Raw genomic sequence first — 19,825 nt, 5'->3', positions numbered from 1 at the left:
TGGGCTGTGCCTTTGTTAAATGGAAGCCTCTGATCTCAGAGGCTTTCGAGTATCCAGTGCCCTGCTGGACTGCTGCCAGCAGGACCAAAGGAGCAACAGAGGTGATTTTTGCCTCTTTGTCCTGCTTTTTGTAAATTTCCCTCCAGACGGGCCTCTGAGCCCATCTAGGGTAGTTGTGCTGCCAGGGGCACAGTTGGGCTGGAGAGGCCATAGGATTCCTCATATCTTGGCTTCTTTTCTCCCCTCCCCACCCACAAAGCCCCCTTTCAGACCTCTCTGAGGTCCTGCGAAGTCTTGCGAGGCAGCTTTTGCGACCTCAAAATGAGGGTGCCATTTTTCCTTCCGCTGGGCAGGAGGAGGGATCGGATTCCTGAGTCCCCCTTCCAGGGTCATAGCAGTGGCTATGGCCTCTTAGCAGTGGCTATGACCTCTGAGTACCTCAGAGGGGAACTCCTAAGAATTCTATGGTCTCTGGAATGTTCTTCCAAGACCATAGCATTGCTCTCTTAAATTATCTTTTTTCCTGCTTTCCTCTTCAAGGTGGCCCACAATAAAAACAACTACAGATGATGAAAAACAAAATTATAAATGCAGACTAACAATAAACATTTCCAAATTAAGGGAATGTTTTCTGGAAGAAATAGTTCTGGAATAAAGTATGTTTTGTTTACATTAAGTTGTAAAGAATATTTATTCCCCACTTTTAAGCAGAATTTCTCCTCTTAAGCCAGTGGCCCAGTTAAAAAAAACCACCCAAGTCATGGCTTCAGGGGATGGGAACGAGCTGCAGCAAAGCTCCGGTTCTTTTTCCCACTCTTTTCTGCCCTTTTGCATATAAGAGGAGGAGACAGAAAGTTTTTTGCTTTAGAACAAACCACAGTTCTCCATCATCTACTAACTTGGAGACCTGTGGCTTGCTCTAACTAAAGTTAGTTAAAACTAGAATCAAACTACAATTTCAGATACTAGTTTGTTAACTAACTTTTCTTGGAACAAACCATAATTCCCCAAGATCATACATAATTTGGAAGTTTTCATTCTCTTGCATACAGAGAAGAGGAGATGGGAAGAACATGTGACCCTGAGGCTCACTATGGCTTGTTCCTGTTTACCTAAATTATACTCTAGAAGGTTGTCTGAACTGGGCCAATGAGTCAGTATTTCTTCTCAAGCAGAAGTTACTTGAAGCCGGTACAACCTCAATGCTGGCTTCCTTTCGATTGTGGTTAAGAGATCAAGAACCAGTCACAGGAGTAGATAACACCATCCTGTCTCAGGAGTAGGGATGTCAGAGAATTTCGCCACGAATCTCGGGGAGGCCAAATGCTAGCGCATTCAGCCCCCCGAAATCGGTGGCGAAACAGTCTGCCTCCTCCGCCCCCTCCCCGGGACAGGACTTACCTTGGGCGAATCTTCCTGGTGGTGGCTCCGGTGGTGGTTCAGCAGCGGCGGCAGTTCGGCTGCCGCCGCCGCCATTTCCAGTAAAAAAAAAAAAACGTGATAGGCTATGTAAAGATTTACGTAGCCTATCACAGCTAGATTTTTAAAAAATATCATGATAGGCTACGTAAATGTTTACATAGCCTATCACGGCTGATTTAAAAGGAAAACAAACCCCGCAAACCCCATGGGCGCCTCCATTTGCGTTCCTTATTTTGGCATGTCTAGTCTACGTAAACATTTACGTAAACTACGGTGAAAATAAGGGGAAAGCAAATAGCGTAGACGCTACGCTATTTGCGTTCCCCTTATTTTCACCGTAGTTTACGTAAATGTTTATGTAGACTAGACATGCCAAAATAAGGAACGCAAATGGCGGCGCCCATGGGCACCGCCATTTGGGTACGCGCGGTTGTTGTTGTTGTTTTTTAATCAGCCGTGATAGGCTACGTAAACATTTACGTAGCCTATCACGGCTGACTGTAGGGACGTGAACGGCGGAGGCTACGGCCGCTGCCATTTGCGGACCTGGCCGGCAAGGATTCGGGGGGGAGGGACGGAATGCCTCCCCCCCCGGCCAGAATTTCGGGGGGAGGGACAGAGCGCCTCCCCCCCCCACAAATCAAATTTCGTTAAAAGGTAAGTGACTTTCATACATCCCTAGAGTCAGGAGTGACTGAAGTGCTGTTAACAGATGTATTGGCACCAATGTTAACTGTGTCTAAGCCTAACCAGCATTCGCATTTAAACAGAATTTGGAGCCATGGTTGTTTGTTTTATCAGGATTTAATCTGTACTCATTTCTGTTTTCAGTGAGACAGTTTATTAAATGTAAGCACGCCAATACCATAATCCCTAAACTGTGCCAGGGAATAAACACGAAAGTGCCACAAGCGAATCTCTAGTGTACTCACCTATCCTTATAGCAGGGGTGGGCAGAAAGTAGATCTCCAGATTTTTTGGACATCAACTCTCAGCATTCTTGATCACTGGCCATGCTGGCAGGGCCTTCTGAAAGTTGAAGCCCCAAATATCTGGAGATCTACCTTCTGCCCACCCCTGCTTTGCTGCAAGTGATTTAATTCAGAAAAAAATGTGTGTCTTGGCTATCAGAGTTTGGAAGCACCGCTCTAAGCCATATCATCTATTTTTAAATTATTATATATTATGTATTTATTTTGAACATAGCCTCATTAATTATGGTTACAGACTGATCGTATTTGTGTGTTAAACACTCTCTACTTCCTGAAGTGGTGGGAATCCAGGAGCAGGGCTACAAGACATGGTTTCCTTTGGGTGAGATAACACTGGAAACCTATGGTGCCTTTTTTGCAGTATCTGCTTATTTACAGATACTGCAAAAATGCAGTAGCCCTTAGGAGAACTATATTTTCCATAAGCCCCTAGGCCTTTTGTCTACACAGCACATGAGGGCACTGGGTTGGGACGAAGGGAGGGGACCTTCTTTCACTGTCCCTGCAAGTTCCCACTACTACCAGCAGCCAGTATGAGGGGAATGTGTTCAGAGAATCGAGCAGGCTGGGAAGTCAGGAATTTCTCTTTGGCTCAGATGATAATCTGAGCTGGAGCAGAATGCAAGGCCTTGTAAAACATGCTTTTGAGGCTAACATTATGAGGCCCTGACCTCGTGTACAAACTCAGATTACTGTGTGCTTTGCTGGCATCTCTAAAACAGAGGATTGTGGAAGCAGAGACTCCTACAGCTTGCAACATGACTACTAATCCTGCATTAGATCCCCAAAAACCAACTGCTGTATTTGCCACCCAGGGCTGCACCATAGTTTTAGCCGACTCTCAAGTCTTTCTCACTCTTCCTGTCTCTGCCTGCCCCTCCCCAAACTCTCATGAGTATTATATCCCCAAAGCTAAAGCCATCAAAGATAATTGTCTCCTTTTGTTAAGCCCCTGATCCCCATTTTAGGCAAAACCATTGTGATGGGTAAATTCATACAATCCAGGATAGTCAAACTCATAACATGTTTCTATAAGCAGATAACTGATGAATAGGTATCAGCATACTAACAGACTTGAATTTGATAATGAGCCCTGTATGGCTTTGACAATGACTGTAACATTTGGTAATTGGAGGAAGCATCTGTAATTAAATACAATGTGTGGATATCATACCGGACTTTGTGGTGCAAATAATTCAGAGTAAGCTATTAAAGCTTTAGACATTTTCCTACAGTTTTCTTTTCCTGCTGATATATTTTTCACTGCAGATTTACAGAGGATGGCATTTGCATGTTAGAGTGCCTTTAGCAGTTTTTTTGTATTTATGAATATACTTGAATAAGCTTCTGACTTACAGATAATTAAGCACAACTGTCAACATGCTTCTGAGGCTTATGCAAACTACAGGCCCTGACTTACTTAAAAGATTTTAAAGAAAGTTTTGCATGCAATAAACAATGGGGGAGGTAAGGCAATAGTATTTTAGCACATTATCTATCAGGATAAATTCCCCATAAAGTAGGAACACAGTCGGCCAGGTAGGGACATTAACAGCAGTGTGTGATTATTCACTTTGTCAGCCACATCTCATGGTATAGTTTTCAAAATGCTCGTCACCTCCGTCCCTAAAAATACGTGCAAACATGGGGCCTGAATGACAACATGTGCAACCAGGAGCAAGGGAAGTTCACAAACTGCAAAACTGCAGCAGCAGCTCTGCCAAAGGTGATTTAACACCAGGCCACAAATGTGCAGCCATGCTAAGCATTTGCTCCGTGAAGCAGATAGTATAGGAGTTTGGAGAAGGGAGATTGATGTGCCAGAGATGACTGTTTATTGGGTGAATGAGGTTTAAAACCATAGCCCATGGGGCACATAAAAATGCACTTCTTAAGCAGCCCTGCGCAGTAGAACATGAAACTGTATGTGATGATTATAATGAGGTGTCACTTTGATGTTTTTAAAATGTTAATTCAGTGACCAAAAAAACCTGCCAGTTTAAGACCAGAATTAAGACTATCTCATGTTGGCTCAAACTCCAAAATGCCAGGAAATTGGCAGGTAAGGCTGATGCCTTATAGGGCTGGGTGAGAATTTCGTTTCAGTACAGTTTTGATACGAATTTACCAAAATTCGCAAGGTTCTCCACATTCGGGAGAAAACAAAGTTGAGATTAAGAAGAAATTGAATATGGGAGAAGCCAAAACTGACAGATTTGTCCATCCAGGCCCAGAGCTTTCAGTGCTTAGCTCTTAAATGTCTGGTTTGGATCCTTGTGTGCTGAATTAGGGTTGCCACCTCTCTTTTTCTGACAGGCTCCTCGTCTTTAACAGCTATGCTGGGAATGGCTGCACCTATGGAATTTGGCTAGTGCAGATGGTGAGAATTTTGTTTCAGTCCCTCTTTGACAAGAATTTACCAAAATTCTTAAAGCTCTTCATATTTGGGTGAGAAATATTTTAACTTGAGATGTTAAAAATATGGATGCAGGAGAAAGTGAAACTGACAGATTCGCCCATTCCTGCCTTAACAGACATGCTCCATGATCTGTGATGCTGTTGTGCAATATCACAAAGTGTGCTTGCTTACAGCTTACCCTCCATGCACCCACTTTTGCTTGGTCCTTCAGGCCCAAATTGATATGGGGCGGGAGGGGTGTCTGGCACCAGCAAAGATACCCCATGTTGTCCTGGTGCTCTCAGCTGATTTTAGGAGAAGCAGTTTGCAGCACACAGGCATAGGTCCCTCCTCTAAGTAAATCCCAGCTTAGCGTGAGCAAGGCAAGCTGCTTCTCTCAAAATTAGATGATGGGTGTTGTTGGGGGCAAATTAAGTTAGAATTCCCAGCTTGCTGCGTTTCTCACAACAATGTCCAATGCCAGAGTCCCCACCAATGCATGCAGCAGGCCCCCAGGCAGTAATTCATTCTCTGCATATTTTCTGTTCTCACAAGTACCTGGTGCTTAATCCACAACTAATTAACTACTGCTATCCCGAGTCATCTGGTATTTTTGGATGTATTGCCTCTGAATATGGAGGTTCCATTTAGCTGTCCTGGCTAGGCAATCCAGATCTTCACCAGACATTTACATTCTACTACTCTTCATGAGAGAGGGCTGGGCCACTTCAGTGCATGATGGGCTGCTCACTTCTTCAGCTCTAATGTCTCTGCTCCCGTTCTTCCACACATCTAGTTCTGCATTCTCAAACTCTATTCATATAAGTATGAAATGGATGGGGACATACAGTCACATGGGTGCCCTGTGGAAAAGAAGCTTGGGGCATTACTCCTGAGGAAACATGCATAAGGGGTTGCACCGTTAATGTGGCTAAGAAAGATATTCAATAGAAAAATAAAAATGTAAAACTCGCGTAAAAATGAAATACCCTGCATGGGTAGAAACCTTTATGGAGGTTGGAGGTGGAGTCTTGGAAGTAACTTACATCCAAAACTACTGTTATTTTTGCCCCACCTGGAGGAAGGAAATAATAAGGTTTCTAGGGCGCAATCTTATCAGGATAGGATGCCACCTCCGAACGCAGAGGGGACTGCCTATCCAATGCAGGGCAGGAGCAGCGCAGAGGGAATCTTCCCCTCCACGCTTCAGCTGCCCTGCATTCGCTGCTAGACAGCCGATTTTGGCTGTCTGGCTGCGGGAAGGTGGAGCGGGGGGGGATGCCTGATGATGCATAGGAAGCATCGGAAAGGCACATCTGCCTGCCCCGCCCCGCCCCGCCCCCAGGAACACCTCATTTTCACTGCTTCATGCTCCTCTTGTGAGCACAGACCATGGGGCCGATCCGCACTGCCCATGAGGCAGCACGGGGGGTGGGGGCAGTTCTCAGGGAACCGACCTCGGAGCGCGGGCTCCGAGGTTGGTTCCTGGGAACTGACCTATCCTATGGCCATAGGATTGCACCCCTAAGGGACTTTTGTAAAATGTACACCACCACTACCAGGCTGCTTCTCAATTACAAATTTTGGGGTCAGTGCAAGTTCTTTCTTTTTTGTAATATGCCGTGGTCAAGCAAGGTGCCCAAGAAACTAGGGTGGGAAAGAGAGGGTGCCATTTTTAATATTCTCTGGATTGCCAAAATGCTAGAGGCTATGATTGGGCTCTTCAAGTCATACGGATGCCATTGTGCTTTAACACCACCTGACTGAAGGAAAACGGCAACGTAAGTTTGAAGAACTGTGTGGCTGGTGTGCTTGAGGAAGGCAAAGCAGCTGACTCTGAAAATTCAAGAATGTTTGGCATAAGGAGGAAGGGTAGTATATTGCTTGCTCATTAATACAAGAATTATAGAAAAATATGGGGAGAAGCATCTAGCAAAGGATTACCAGATGAGACTGATGGGAGTTGAGGATGTATTGAACAAGATAATGAACCGTGTGGTCTGAACTAAAAAAAGCAGATGGATTATGAAGCTCCCTTAGTACTTGTCGAAATAATATAATTGATTCATAGACTGAGGTTGTAAAGGAGCAGACTATGAATTTAGTAGATATCCTCTCACTGGAAGTGGATAATTGATAGAAGAGCATTTTTAATGATATCCTTATGACGGTGCTATGATAAATATAAATGCTTATAATAAAATCCTGTGTTTTCCTATACCTGGTATTTACTAATTAATGAAATCCTCAATTAAATGTTTAATTAATTTACATCATCAAGCGAAATCATGTGGCACACATTCACTGCAGAAGATAATGCACCATATATTTGCTAAGCAGGTCTTTCTGAACTGAAGCTTCCAATCTTGGTTGCTTGTCGATAGCAATCTTGGTTGCTATTTTACATGTCAACAAAGGGCCCAAGATACTTAACAGCCAAATGCCCAATCACTGCTACACAATATTTCTGTGAGAAGCTTTCTAGTAATCATAGAAGTTAGAGACCAAAGGTTGTCTTGCTCATCCTCCTCCGCCCTACAATTTCTTTATCAGGCTACCACCTCATTAGGTGCCAAGCCAGTCGTTATTTGGAAGGGGGGGCATTTCTCTCTCTCTCTTGTTAAAACCCAGTGCTGTGGCGATGCTTCCCTTAGCATCCATGTGGTTCATGGTCAGGCCACCTATGCCAGCTCCCATGGGTTGTTTTTTCCATCAGTACTAGAAACTTATGCAAGTTATTAGAAAAGTGCACTAGAACATCTATATAATCAGGAGTAAAACATACATAATCCATGTAATTATTAAGTTAAGTCTTATCTGGGGCTGACAGAAGATGGGTGGGAAAAAATTGTTCATGGTACATCCATCCTGGCTGTGAAAACCTGCAGCGTGAAATTTTTGGGACAGCTCACTGAGGTGTTGGGTACAGCTTATTTAAGTGGGTTGCGGTATATGCCAGCAGCTATTATGAGTATTCAAGCCACAGCTTATTGTGATTTCTGAACATGGCAACGGTGAGTTGCTGTGGTTAACAAATCACCCACAACCAATGGGCTGTTTTTGGGTTGGAGGTGGTTTGCGAACCACAGCACCTACCAAATCTGTGCCAGGTTCAGCCGTCATGATAAGCCTCAGTTACCACCTGTCGTGGTTTGAATATTCACAATGATTAAATAACCCACGGTGGGCTGTGGTGATCGTGCGAACCAGGTCTTTGATTGATAAAACCAATGCTCAGAGGTCCCTCCTTTTGTCTATGAGCCAGAGCCTCCAGCACTGGGCACTGGCAGGCTCTGAGAACTGACAAAGAACCTAGTTTTATTAGCCTTGTTTAAACATTAGTGTACATACAGCAATAATCTAGACCATAAGTAATATTTGTTATTTGTGAAGTGCCTAAAAATCTATGGTCCATGGGGTCACAAAGAGTCGGACACGACTTAACGACTGAACAACAACAACAACATACAAACACAGACAAAAGACAGACCCTGCCCTAAAAGTTTATAATCTTATTTGGACTGCAGTGTACCAGAAATAAAAATGAAAATGATTAAAAAGTGGAGGTAATAAAATAAAAGAAAAGGCACAGGGACACAAAACAGAAAAAGAGACGTGATGTAACAAGCAACAAAGATGCAGAAATATGCCTTAAGCAGAATCTGAAAGGACTGAAGTAATGTTTTGAGAGACTGTGAGGCTGGAGGAGGAGGATTCTAGTCATTGGTAATATTCAACCTCCCATAACCACTCAAGTCTAAACAGGAGAATATACAGGAATTGAAGATAGAAGATTAGCAGGACTAGAGGATTAGTACATTTGAAGGGAAGTAGCAGCATTACATTGAATGTGAAAAAGAGATGCTAGCCAGTGGAAAGAAGTCAAAAGCAGTGAAACATCATCATATTTGTGTGCAGAAACAAATAAGGCAGGCAGCAGAATGCACAGCAGAAACCAGTGTCATAGACCAGACTGGCTAAAAGAACATTACTGTAATCCAATTGGCACAAAATAGGAGAGCTAATCAACATATGGTCAGAATCAACAAACAGAAGAACAAAGTTCAGCAATATTTTGTCAACTGCAAATGACAAGATTTAGCAAATCTGAGAAAATAATGAAAGAAGGATAGAAATAACACTTGTTGTTCAGTCGTTAAGTCGTGTCCGATTCTTCGTGACCCCATGGACCATAGCACGCCAGGCCTTCCTGTCCTCTGCTCTCTCCCGGAGTGTGCTCAAGTTCATATTCATTGCATCGGTGATGCTATCTAGCCATCTCATCCTCTGCCGTCCCCTTCTCCTTTTGCCTTCAATCTTTCCCAGCATCAGGGTCTTTTCCAGGGAGTTTTCTCTTCACATTAGATGGTCAAAATATTTGAGCTTCAGCTTCAGTATCTGTCCTTCCCATGAGCAGTCAGGGTTGATTTCCTTTAGGATGGGCTGATTTGACCTCCTTGCAGTCCAGGGGACCCGTAAGACTCTTCTCCAGCACCCCAGTTCGAAGGCATCAATTCTTCGGCACTCAGCCTTCCTTATGGTCCAACTCTCACAGCCATATGTTGCTACTGGGAAAACCATAGCTTTGATTATATGAACCTTTGTTGGCAAGGTGATGTCTCTGCTTCTTACTATGCTGTCTAGGTTTGCCATAGCTTTCCTCCCAAGGAGCAAGCGTCTTTTAATTTCATGGCTACAGTCACCGTCTGCGGTGATCTTGGAGCCCAAGAAAATAAAATCTGTCACTGCTTCCATTTCTTCCCCTTCTATATGCCAGGAAGTGATGGGGCCAGATGCCATGATCTTAGTGTTTTTAATGTTGAGTTTCAAACCAGCTTTTGCACTCTCCACTTTCACCTTCAACAAGAGGCTCTTTAGATCCTCATCACTTTCTGCCATTAGGGTGGTATCGTCTGCGTATCTGAGGTTGTTGATAATTCTCCCAGCAATCTTAATTCCGACCTGTGATTCATCCAACCTGGCATTTCTCATGATGTACTCTGCATATACATTAAATAAGCAGGGTGACAATATACAGCCTTGTCATACTCCTTTCCCAATTTTGAACCAATCGGTTGTTCCATGTCTGGTTCTTACTGTTGCTTCTTGACCCTCGTACAGGTTTCTCAGGAGACAGGTAAGGTGGTCTGGTACTCCCATCTCTTTAAGAATTTGCCACAGTTTGTTGTGATCCACACCATCAAAGGCTTTAGTGTAGTCAATGAAGCAGAAATAGACGTTTTCCTGGAATTCTCTTGCTTTCTCCATGATGCAGCGAATGTTGGCGATTTGATCCCTAGTTCCTCTGCCTCTTCGAAACCCAGCTTGTACTTCCATTAGTTCTCGGTTCACATGCTGCTGAAGCCTAGCTTGTAGGATTTTGAGCATCACCTTGCTGGCATGTGAAATGAGCGCAATTGTGCGGTAGTTTGAACACTCTTTGGCGTTGCCCTTTTTTGGAATTGGAATGTAAACTGACCTTTTCCAGTCTTGTGGCCACTGTTGAGTGTTCCAGATTTGTTGAATGCAGCACTTTAACAGCATCATCTTTTAAGATTTTAAATAGCTCGGCTGGAATACTGTCATCTCCGCTAGCTTTGTTGTTACTAATGCTTCCTAAGGCCCACTTGACTTCACTCTCGAGGATGTCCGGCTCAAGTTCAGTGACCGCACTATCATGGCTATCAGGGACATTCAGATCTTTCCTGTATAGTTCTTCTGTGTATTCTTGCCACCTCTTCTTAATCTCATCTGCTTCTGTTAGGTCCCTGCCTTCTTTGTCCTTTATCATGCCCGTCTTTGCACAAAACGTACCCTTGAGATCTCCAATTTTCTTGAAGAGATCTCTAGTCTTTCCCATTCTGTTGTTTTCCTCGATTTCTTTGCATTGTTCATTTAAGAAGGCCTTCTTGTCTCTCCTTGCTATTCTCTGGAACTCTGCATTCAGTTGGGTATATCTTCCCCTTTCTCCCTTGCTTTTCGCTTCCCTTCTTTCGTGAGCTACTTGTAAAGCCTCATCAGACAGCCACTTTGCTTTCTTGCATTTCTTTTTCTTTGGGATGGATTGAGTTGCTGCCTCCTGCACAATGTTACGGACCTCTGTCCATAGTTCCTCAGGCACTCTGTCTATCAGGTCTAATCCCTTAAATCTATTCCTCACCTCCACTGTATATTCATAAGAGATATGATTTAGGTCATACCTGAATTGTTTAGTGGTTTTCCCTACGTTCTTCAATTTCAGCCGAAATTTTGCAAGAAGCAGCTCATGATCTGAGCCACAGTCAGCTCCAGGTCTTGTTTTTATTGACTGTATGGAGCTTCTCCATCTTTGGCTGCAAAGTACATAATCAATCTGATTTCGATATTGACCATCTGGTGATGTCCATGTGTAGAGCTGCCTCTTGTGCTGTTGGAAAAGAGTGTTTGCTATGATCAGTGTGTTCTCTTGGCAAAACTCTATTAGCCGTTGTCCTGCTTCATTTTGTACACCAAGGCCATGCTTGCCTGTTATCCTGGTGATTTCTTGACTTCCTACTTTAGCATTCCAATCCCCTATGATGAAGAGGACATCTTTTTTGGTGTTAGTTCTAGAAGGTGTTGTAGGTCTTCATAGAACTGATCAACCTCAGCTTCTTCAGCCTCAGTGGTTGGGGCATAGATTTGAATTACTGTTATGTTGAATGGTTTGCCTTGGATTCGTACTGAGATCATTCTGTTCTTTTTGAGATTGTACCCCGCTACTGCTTTTCCCACCCTTTTGTTGACTATGAGTGCTACTCCATTTCTTCTAAGGGATTCTTGCCCACAGTAGTAGATATGATGGTTACCTGAATTAAATTCGCCCATGCTTGTCCATTTTAGTTCGCTGATTCCCAAGATGTCAATGTTCAATCTTGCCATCTCATGTTTGACCACCTCCAGCTTACCTTGATTCATTGATCTGACATTCCAGGTTCCTAAACAATATTGTTCTTTACAGCATCGGATTTTCTTTTCCCCACCAGACACATCCACAGCTGAGTGTCCTTTCAGCTTTGGGCCAGCCGCTTCACTCTTTCTGGCGCTACTTGGAAATTCCCTCTGCTCTTCCCCAGTAGTATATTGGACACCTTCCGATATACTATATGGGGTTTTCTTGGCAAGAATATTGGAGTAGGTTGCCATTTCCTTCTCCAGTGGACTACATTTTATCAGAACTCTCCACCGTGACCTGTCCGTCTTGGGTGGCCCTACACGGCATAGCTTATGGCTTCACTGAGTTACGCAAGCCCCTTCACCAGAACAAGGCAGTGATCCATGAAGGGGGAAATAACACTAGGGAAGGAGAAATGGGGCCTGTCTTCACGGGTGATTTGCTGTGGATTGGGACCATTTCCAGCACATGATGTTATAGCCAGGCCGCAGCCACCCCAGAGTTTATGTGTAGGGAAGCTGCTTTTTTGCAGAGTACTTTTACTCCATTGCTTTTCTTTAATTCAGCTCCCCTGCAGTTCAGCTGCTGTGTGCCCATCCCTCCGCTTTAATTTCAGTATGATTGGGGCATTTCTAAGGGTGTGTCTTTCACCTGGCTGTGACCTCGGTGACCTAGGTAACTAGAGTAACTAGCCTTGCTTTCCAACTTATCAAAGTGCTAGAGCGCTCTTCCATATCTTCCAAATCATGCTGGACTTCCTTTTCGCCAGTGGAAGTAACTACCCTCCATTTCCCTGCCTGTCCCTGTTGAGAGCTGTGATTATGCACTTCTCTGATTCTTGTGTAACTTCGCTGCTTCTCTGCATGGAGGGAAAGGGCTGGCTGGAGTTACCTCCCTCTGCTAGCGCTGCTGCCGCCACTACCTCTGCTGGCCACCTCCTCTCCTCCCTGTCCTGCATTCTTTCACTGTATGGCCATATCGATACAGTGAAATACCGGGGCTGCAGGCTTCCCCTCCTGGCCACCCCCTCTCACTAGATAGCTAGTACCTGAAAGAGCACAGCTCTGATTTTCTCAGTGGGAAAAAGATGCTACAGATTTCAGTGCGGGGAAAGCAAGCAACAGAGGATGCAGACTGAGAATGGGTGAAGCAGCTAGATGTCAGAAATAGATTGTCCTTTCCCGTTCACAATCAACACCACAAGGAGACAAAGCTTCAGGCTAATACTACTTTATTTTGCTAGAAACTAGCCTCTTTACAAATGCAGATTCTAGGAAACTCTCAGACTGCCTCAGGCCCCTAAACAACTAATCTGCAATCCCTAATTAGAGGAGTCATGAAGTTGCTGACAGTTTAGGCATGAACCTCATGGCCAGATGTGCTTTGCAGTGATGCCCCTCCCTTAGGGTGGCTCCCTCCTACATTGGCTTCCAAGAATGGCTATCCTGGTGGAGCTTCTGAGCCCTGCCCCTAACTTTTCCCGATTTGCTTTGCGACGTGCCCTAGAACTGGAGTTCTCATGGTGGAAGGAGGGGGCAGGGACTCAGCTTGTGCCATCTGTTTGTCAAGGTCTTTGGTGGAATCACTCCCAGCATCTTGGCTCACTAGGGAGGGTCCCTCCTCCAGCCTTTGATCTAGCTGCTCCAACTCTTATTCAGAATTGGAGCGGTCAGACATCTCAAGGCTCTTGGATTCATTCCTGACACTAGATCCCTGTATTTACCCCCTGGAAGTGCACAACTGGGGTTTTATGACGGGGCAACACAGGCTGCACACTGTCAATGGATGAAGTGGCTAGATCCCTGTATTTACTCCCTGGAAGTATGCAACTGGGGTTTTATGACAGGGCAACAGAGGCTGCAGACTGATGCTTGTGTAACCTTGCTTCTCTGATGCTTGAGGGGAGATTGCTATCCACAGCAGGGAAGCCTGTCAGTGCCATCCTTCCTGAAGGGATGCTGTCATGTACTCTAGAACTGGCCAGAACAGAAGAAAGGGGGTGAAATTGCACAGGTGAGATGCTGTCATGGGGAGCCTTCAGGTGCTCTCGGGGATAATAACATGGTACGTAGGGATGTACGAAAGTCACTTAACTTTTACGAAATTTGATTCGCAGTGGGGGGGAGGTGCTCCGTCCCTCCCCCCGAAATTCTGGCCGGGGGGGAGGCGTCCCGTCCCTCCCCCCCAAAATTCTGGCTGGGGGGGAGGCGCCCCGTCCCTCCTGCCGCGAATCCTGGCCGGCCGGGTCTGCAAATGGCGGCGGCCATAGCCGCCGCCACCATTTGCGTCCCTGCAGTCAGCCGTGACAGGCTACGTAAATATTAACATAGCCTATCACGGCTGAGTTAAAAAAAACACAACAACCGCGCGTAGACTACGGCGAAAATAAGGGGAACGCAAATAGCGTAGACGCTACGCTATTTGCGTTCCCCTTATTTTCGCCGTAGTCTACGTAAATGTTTACGTAGACTAGACGTGCCAAAATAAGGAACGCATATGGCGGCGCCCATGGGCGCCGCCATTTGGGTATGCGCGGTTGTTGTTGTTTTTTAACTCAGCTGTGATAGGCTACATAAAGATTTACGTAGCCTATCACGGTATTTTTTAAAAATCTAAAAATCACGTTTTGTTTTGTTTTTAAACTTGGAAATGGCGGCAGCCGGTCGGAAGACTGGCCGCCGCAGCCACCGCTGCCGAACCGCTGCCGGAGCCGCCAGAGCCGCCAGGGAGCTTCTGTCAAGGGCTCCTTGGAGGCCTCTCTCAGTCTAATCCAGTAGCCAAGTCCAGACACAGACAAAGAGATTCCTTTCAAAGCTTTATTCTTCTTTTATAACTTAACAACTCTACTGTTAGCAACTAGATCTGAGCAGCAGAGTACCTATGCCCTAAGATGGAACAGTTGGTCCCCGTTTGAAAGGGAATTACTGGCAGACCCCTGAACTTAAGGACTAGGGAGAATCCCTCCCCTTTTCCCTTGGATCCTCTGGGCACAGCCGTTGTCTGCGCGCCAACCAGGCACTACGCCTCCTTTCTGTGCCCTCCATTTGGCGCTGCTCTCTGCGTTGGCGTCGCGCGTCCATCAAGTCTGCTTCCCACGCTCTGTCATTCCCTGAACTGCTATCTAAGCTAGGAATGCTGGTGGGAGGAATCTCCGTCAGCTGTTGGCCCTGGGAAAGAGGAGTGCGCTCCTCTCCCAGGAGCGACTGCTCTTCCTCAGAATTAGAACTACTCTGGGTTTCTATGGGCTCAGTGTCCACCCTGACAGATTCGCCCAAGGTAAGTCCCATCCCGGGGGGGGCGTGGGGGGGCAGACCGTTTCGCCACCAATTTCGGGGGGCCAAATGTGCTGGCATTCGGCCTCCCCGAGATTCGTGGTGAAATTCTCTGACATCCCTACATGGTAGCCAGGGGGAGCCTGGACAAGGGCAGGAAACAAGCTGCTCATTGGTTGAGCAGCACCTGCAGGGTTGATGACATTCAGTTCTATTTCCCACACCCAACCCAGAAGTATGTTGCCTTTAAGTGCTGTGTGACCTGTGAAAAGAGGATTTTAAAGGAACAGTACACTCAGCTTTTCTTGCTTCATGTGTCCCTGACAGAACAAAGCCGATTCCATAAAAATCTGGATAATACTCAAATGCGCTTCTCATTCCATTGTCATGAAGATCCCCCCCCCCATGGTAACACCATAATCCGCTAAACAGAAGGAATAGGAACAAAAGAATCCAAAGAAAAATCAGACATTATTTCTCTTAAAGATGTACCTTCCAAGAATGAGCAGTAAGCCACAAGGAAATGCAAGACAAGATGAATGACTAATAAAAGAAGACAACAGTCTAGAGATCTGAAAATAATAACTGAATATTGTCAGCATAGACATGATAATTAATATCAAAAGACTGAAAGAGAACCTAATGGATGAAAATAAGGAATAAAAAGCAAAGGACCTAACAGAACCTTTAAGAATTCCAGAAGGTTGAGGAAAAGAAAAAAGGAAAGGAAATCCAATAGAAAAGACAACCATGAACATAGAAAGAAGAAGTGAATGTTCAGCTTTCTTGAAAGCTGAAGATGTATAATGATGATGAAGAACAGAACAGAACAGAATATTGACAATGCTCTTTAGACCGAACAAGAAAATTAGTTAAAGTTAAGTAGTTTCTGTTGAATGATAAACCACGGAAACCAGATTGGTAAGGAACAAAAAGAGAACCAGATAAAAGAAAATCCAAATACCAAAGGGAAGCAACAGGTTCAAGCAATTTAGAAACAAAGAAGTGAAACGGAACAATAGTAAGGAAAAACTGACAATGAGCGTTTATTTCTTTTGTGGTATATTTGTTCTACTTACCCATCTATCCCACTTACTTCATTCTCAAACTTTCTTTTATGTATTATAAATTGTCTTGAAGTGTTATGATTAAAGGGTATGGAGTTGAGGTGAGCTGGTTAATTTTGGGGTGCCCCACACTCTACAGAGGTTGAATCCCTAGTTTAATTCTTCTCACCCACTTGGAAGCATGCTCAGTTTGGGACAGGCATTGCTGTGTTTTCCACAGGGAGTAATGGCCAGGATGGTAAAGGTCTAGAAGAACTAGATTGTACCTCGGAGCAGCTAGGATCATGGGGTTTAATACCCAGAAGAGGCTGAGTGGAAGAAGTTTCTCTTGCCAGTCTGGGAGCTGCAGGGTTCAGTAGGACTCAGGAAGCCAAAGGGGTGTGCAAAACCATGAACCAATGATAGTCCTCTAAGCCTCTATCAATCTCATATACTTTCAGATATTTGGAAAGATATCGGCAGGGGACTTTTTTCATACATCAGTTAGGAATCAGGTTCATATGTATCACGTATGCTTATGTCAAGACTCCAGTTTTACCTCCAACTTTCAATCAACATACCAGTACATCAGTTCACAGTCATCTTTGCTAAATCACCACATATTGGATTACCTGTTACAATTCTTTCCAGGTCAGAAATATTGTATAGTTTTGTTGCGAGGTGCTGCTTTTTTGCCTTTGTAGTATCTACAGATGTTGCATTAGAAAAGCCACAGTTAACCCCTTTTGACATACAGCTATTTATAACATGGGTGGGCAACTTGTGGCCCTCCTGATGTTTTGGCTTACAACTCCCATCATGCCTCACCATTGGGTGTCTTGTCTAGGGCTGATGGGAGTTAATGACCAAAACATCTGGAGGACCCCTGATTTATAAGGTGAGAAGTGCACGCAGATAGAACAGTGTCAAGTTCCACACATGCAAAATCAAAATCCATCCTCAGAGAGAAAGGGAAAGTTCTTTCTGTTTCAGGTTGGCATAAGAGGCCTAAATTGATGATCCCATAGCCAACACTAAATGGCCGAAGTATCTGGACTCAAGAGGTACCCCTCCATGACATTTTGGCTTTACTGCAGCTCTGACTTCAGTCAGAGTAGTTAATTGTCCAACCCACCTTCTTTGTATCTGCAACACGATGTAGACACCTTCTTTCAGCTCTGCAGGATCTGAGCACTTCTGAACCTGTAGAACTGCTATATGCTCTCTATGAGAAAGTAGTAATTTCATAATTGTACTCATTCTTACCACAACTCTGTGATGCTTAGTTCAAACAGGATGCATCCATGAAGGATAATGCCTATGATGTGGATTAATGTCTTAAAAAATAGTGGTGATTTTTTTTAAAATCCTTATTTAAAATATTTCCTCTCTGCAGGAAGTACATGCCATACTACTACACTCCCCACCCTTGTTCGGACACCTGCGCTCATGATGCAGCACTCCCTGGATATCAAACCATTTGTGTCCTTCCCAGTGGATGGCAGTTCTGCTGTTGGGCTCTTCCCAAATTTTAACACTGTAAGTAACAAACACAGTTTTTTTAATTGCTCTTGCTTTTTACTTTCTTTGCTCTATAACATGAAGAACATCCCTAACTAGTGTTTATTGCTAATTGCAGATGGACAAGTGTCATCATAAGCACTGTTAACCTGTGTGAAACTGGATATTTGAATCCTTTATGTTGTTTAGTGTCAGGGGTGTTTCTGAGTGCAGGGAGTGGGATAGCTATTCAGATTCTGAAGGAGAACCATCAGACATGGGGGAGGTGTTTTCCCAGGCTAGTCCAGATATGAGTAGGCCTGCTTCTCAGGTTACAAATGTACAGATGGCTGAGCCTGAGGATCCCTCCTCACCCCCCTTGTGAGAAGCAGGGAACAGGAGGTTGACCTAATAGATGCCAGGCACAGAGCAAAGAGAGAGAAGGCAGGGACCTCACGAGAAGAGAGGGACCTCCCCCACTTAAGTTAGGCTAGCGAGACCGCCTCCCTCTTCAAACTGCAGGCAACTCTCGTAAATTCCATTTGGATCCCCTGAAGGCATTCCTGGTAGACAGAGAGTTTCTCTGAGAATTTGCATCTGTATGACCCTGTGAAGTAATGGATTAAAAGCTGTAGACTGAAGCCTCTGGTCTGTGTATGTTTGTTCACTGAAGTGAAGTGGGGGCTAAGGGAATCATGACATTTAGCTTTGTGTAGTTTCTAACCAATACAAAGCCCTGCTCCCTGTGGTGAGTTTTGTGCTTAAAATAAACCAAGGCTGAATCTACACATAGCAGTTATACTGTTATCATACCGTTATCATAACTATGGGGGCCCATTGCTGTCATGTGCACCAAGAGTTACGATAACATTATCGTAGCTGTACTACACACCTTACTTTTTAAATTTATCGTGTGGCATTACAAGTTTGAAAGACTCATGGTCATCACAATTTATTGCCCCCCATTAGCCTAGAGTCAGCGCCTTCCGTATCATCAGCAACCCACTCTTTCTGCTTCTCTCCAGGTGCCAACCATTTGCTGTCTGCAATAACCTACAGAGACTAGTGGATCTTTTCCTTCCTTCCTTCCTTCCTTCCTTCCTTCCTTCCTTCAGAGATCTTTGTATTTCCTCTCCTTTTGTATTGCGTTTGTGGGACCATGTCAATGAAGAGACAATTTTTGCCTCTTCGCTTGCAGTGTATGGCTTTGTCCATTGTACTGTCCTCTCTGGCTATTTGCCTGGCTTTCTGCAAAGCATCCATGTTTTTCTTGGGGTGCATATTGGTGTTTTGGTAGGGGATGGGAGAGATAGTGGATATATAGCCTTACCTTAGGGAGCAGGAGTTGGTTTGCATGATAATTTTTCTAATTGCATCCAACCCTAAGATTCTATGGTTTTGTGTCAAGGAAACTGAAGAAGTGTTTGTAGTTTGCCTGCTTCTAGATCCTATTTCTAATAACTGTGCAGTCAATCCAGTCACGCAAAGTTTAATGCTGAATCTGGCAATATTGCAAGATGAATACATTTTACAGTTAACAAGCCATGTTTTGTATGTTAACGTTAATGGGCTTTTGCTCCTCATCTCAAATCCAAGAATTCCCCTTAAACCAAGGAGACCTCCCAGTAGAATAATTTGGAATTCAAAGTTTAAACACCTAAGTGCTTGGAATAGGTCATATCTACCATTTTGCCAATGCAATGTCACTGCACATCATTATTGCACTGACATTATAGTGGCCTCAGAGATGCATAATTTTGTATTAATTCTTTTCTCTCCCTAAAATCTGGTATGTTCATCTGTCTAACATTTATAAGTCTTGGTTCAAACTCCTCTTACTTATCTTTAAGCATCTCCATTCTCCCATTCCTTCTGACCTGATTTTTCTCTTTTTGCTTTCTCTACCTCTTTATTCTCTCTGCTCACCACCTATCTTCAGTTTAAGTGCAGAATTTTTACCTTAGCTCCCACTTGCATTCATTTCCCTTTTCTGCCCCTTTTTATTTGGATTTCCACATCCAGGGTCTGTGTTGCTTCATCTGTCTTCCTCACGAAGTACTGAAATATTTTCTTTGCTTTGCCTTCCCCATATGATTTGCTTCTTCTGTTCCTTGTTTTCTGCCCCTTGTTTGCTATGTCTTTTATCTTAAATTGTGGGTGGTAGCCATCTTTTCTAGTCTCTGGGAAGCATCTAGTCTGTCTTTAGGAGTTTAATAAATTAAGTTTAGAATTCAAAACTGATAAAAAAAAAATACTGCCTGCTTAATCGTTGTACTAACGTT

General features: G+C 44.2%; 1 protein-coding gene across 2 annotated transcripts in view; it reads left to right on the top strand.

The window, feature by feature from the left end:
• The window catches only part of ZNF385B (zinc finger protein 385B), a 298,989-nt gene that overhangs the window by 177,605 nt on the left and 101,559 nt on the right, over window positions 1-19,825 (top strand). For both annotated transcript variants that reach the window (XM_084814805.1, XM_084814816.1), the window contains one exon: window positions 17,440-17,582. In XM_084814805.1, the coding sequence (XP_084670931.1) occupies window positions 17,440-17,582 (143 nt within the window). The remainder of the gene's footprint in view (window positions 1-17,439; window positions 17,583-19,825) is intronic.

Source organism: Heloderma suspectum, chromosome 1, assembly GCF_057233095.1.
Source record: "Heloderma suspectum isolate Gila_16-S chromosome 1, 16-S_ref, whole genome shotgun sequence".
Classification (NCBI taxonomy): Eukaryota; Metazoa; Chordata; class Lepidosauria; order Squamata; family Helodermatidae; genus Heloderma; species Heloderma suspectum.
The sequence above is the reverse complement of the archived record's forward strand: the minus strand, read 5'-3'. Positions and strand labels throughout refer to the sequence as shown.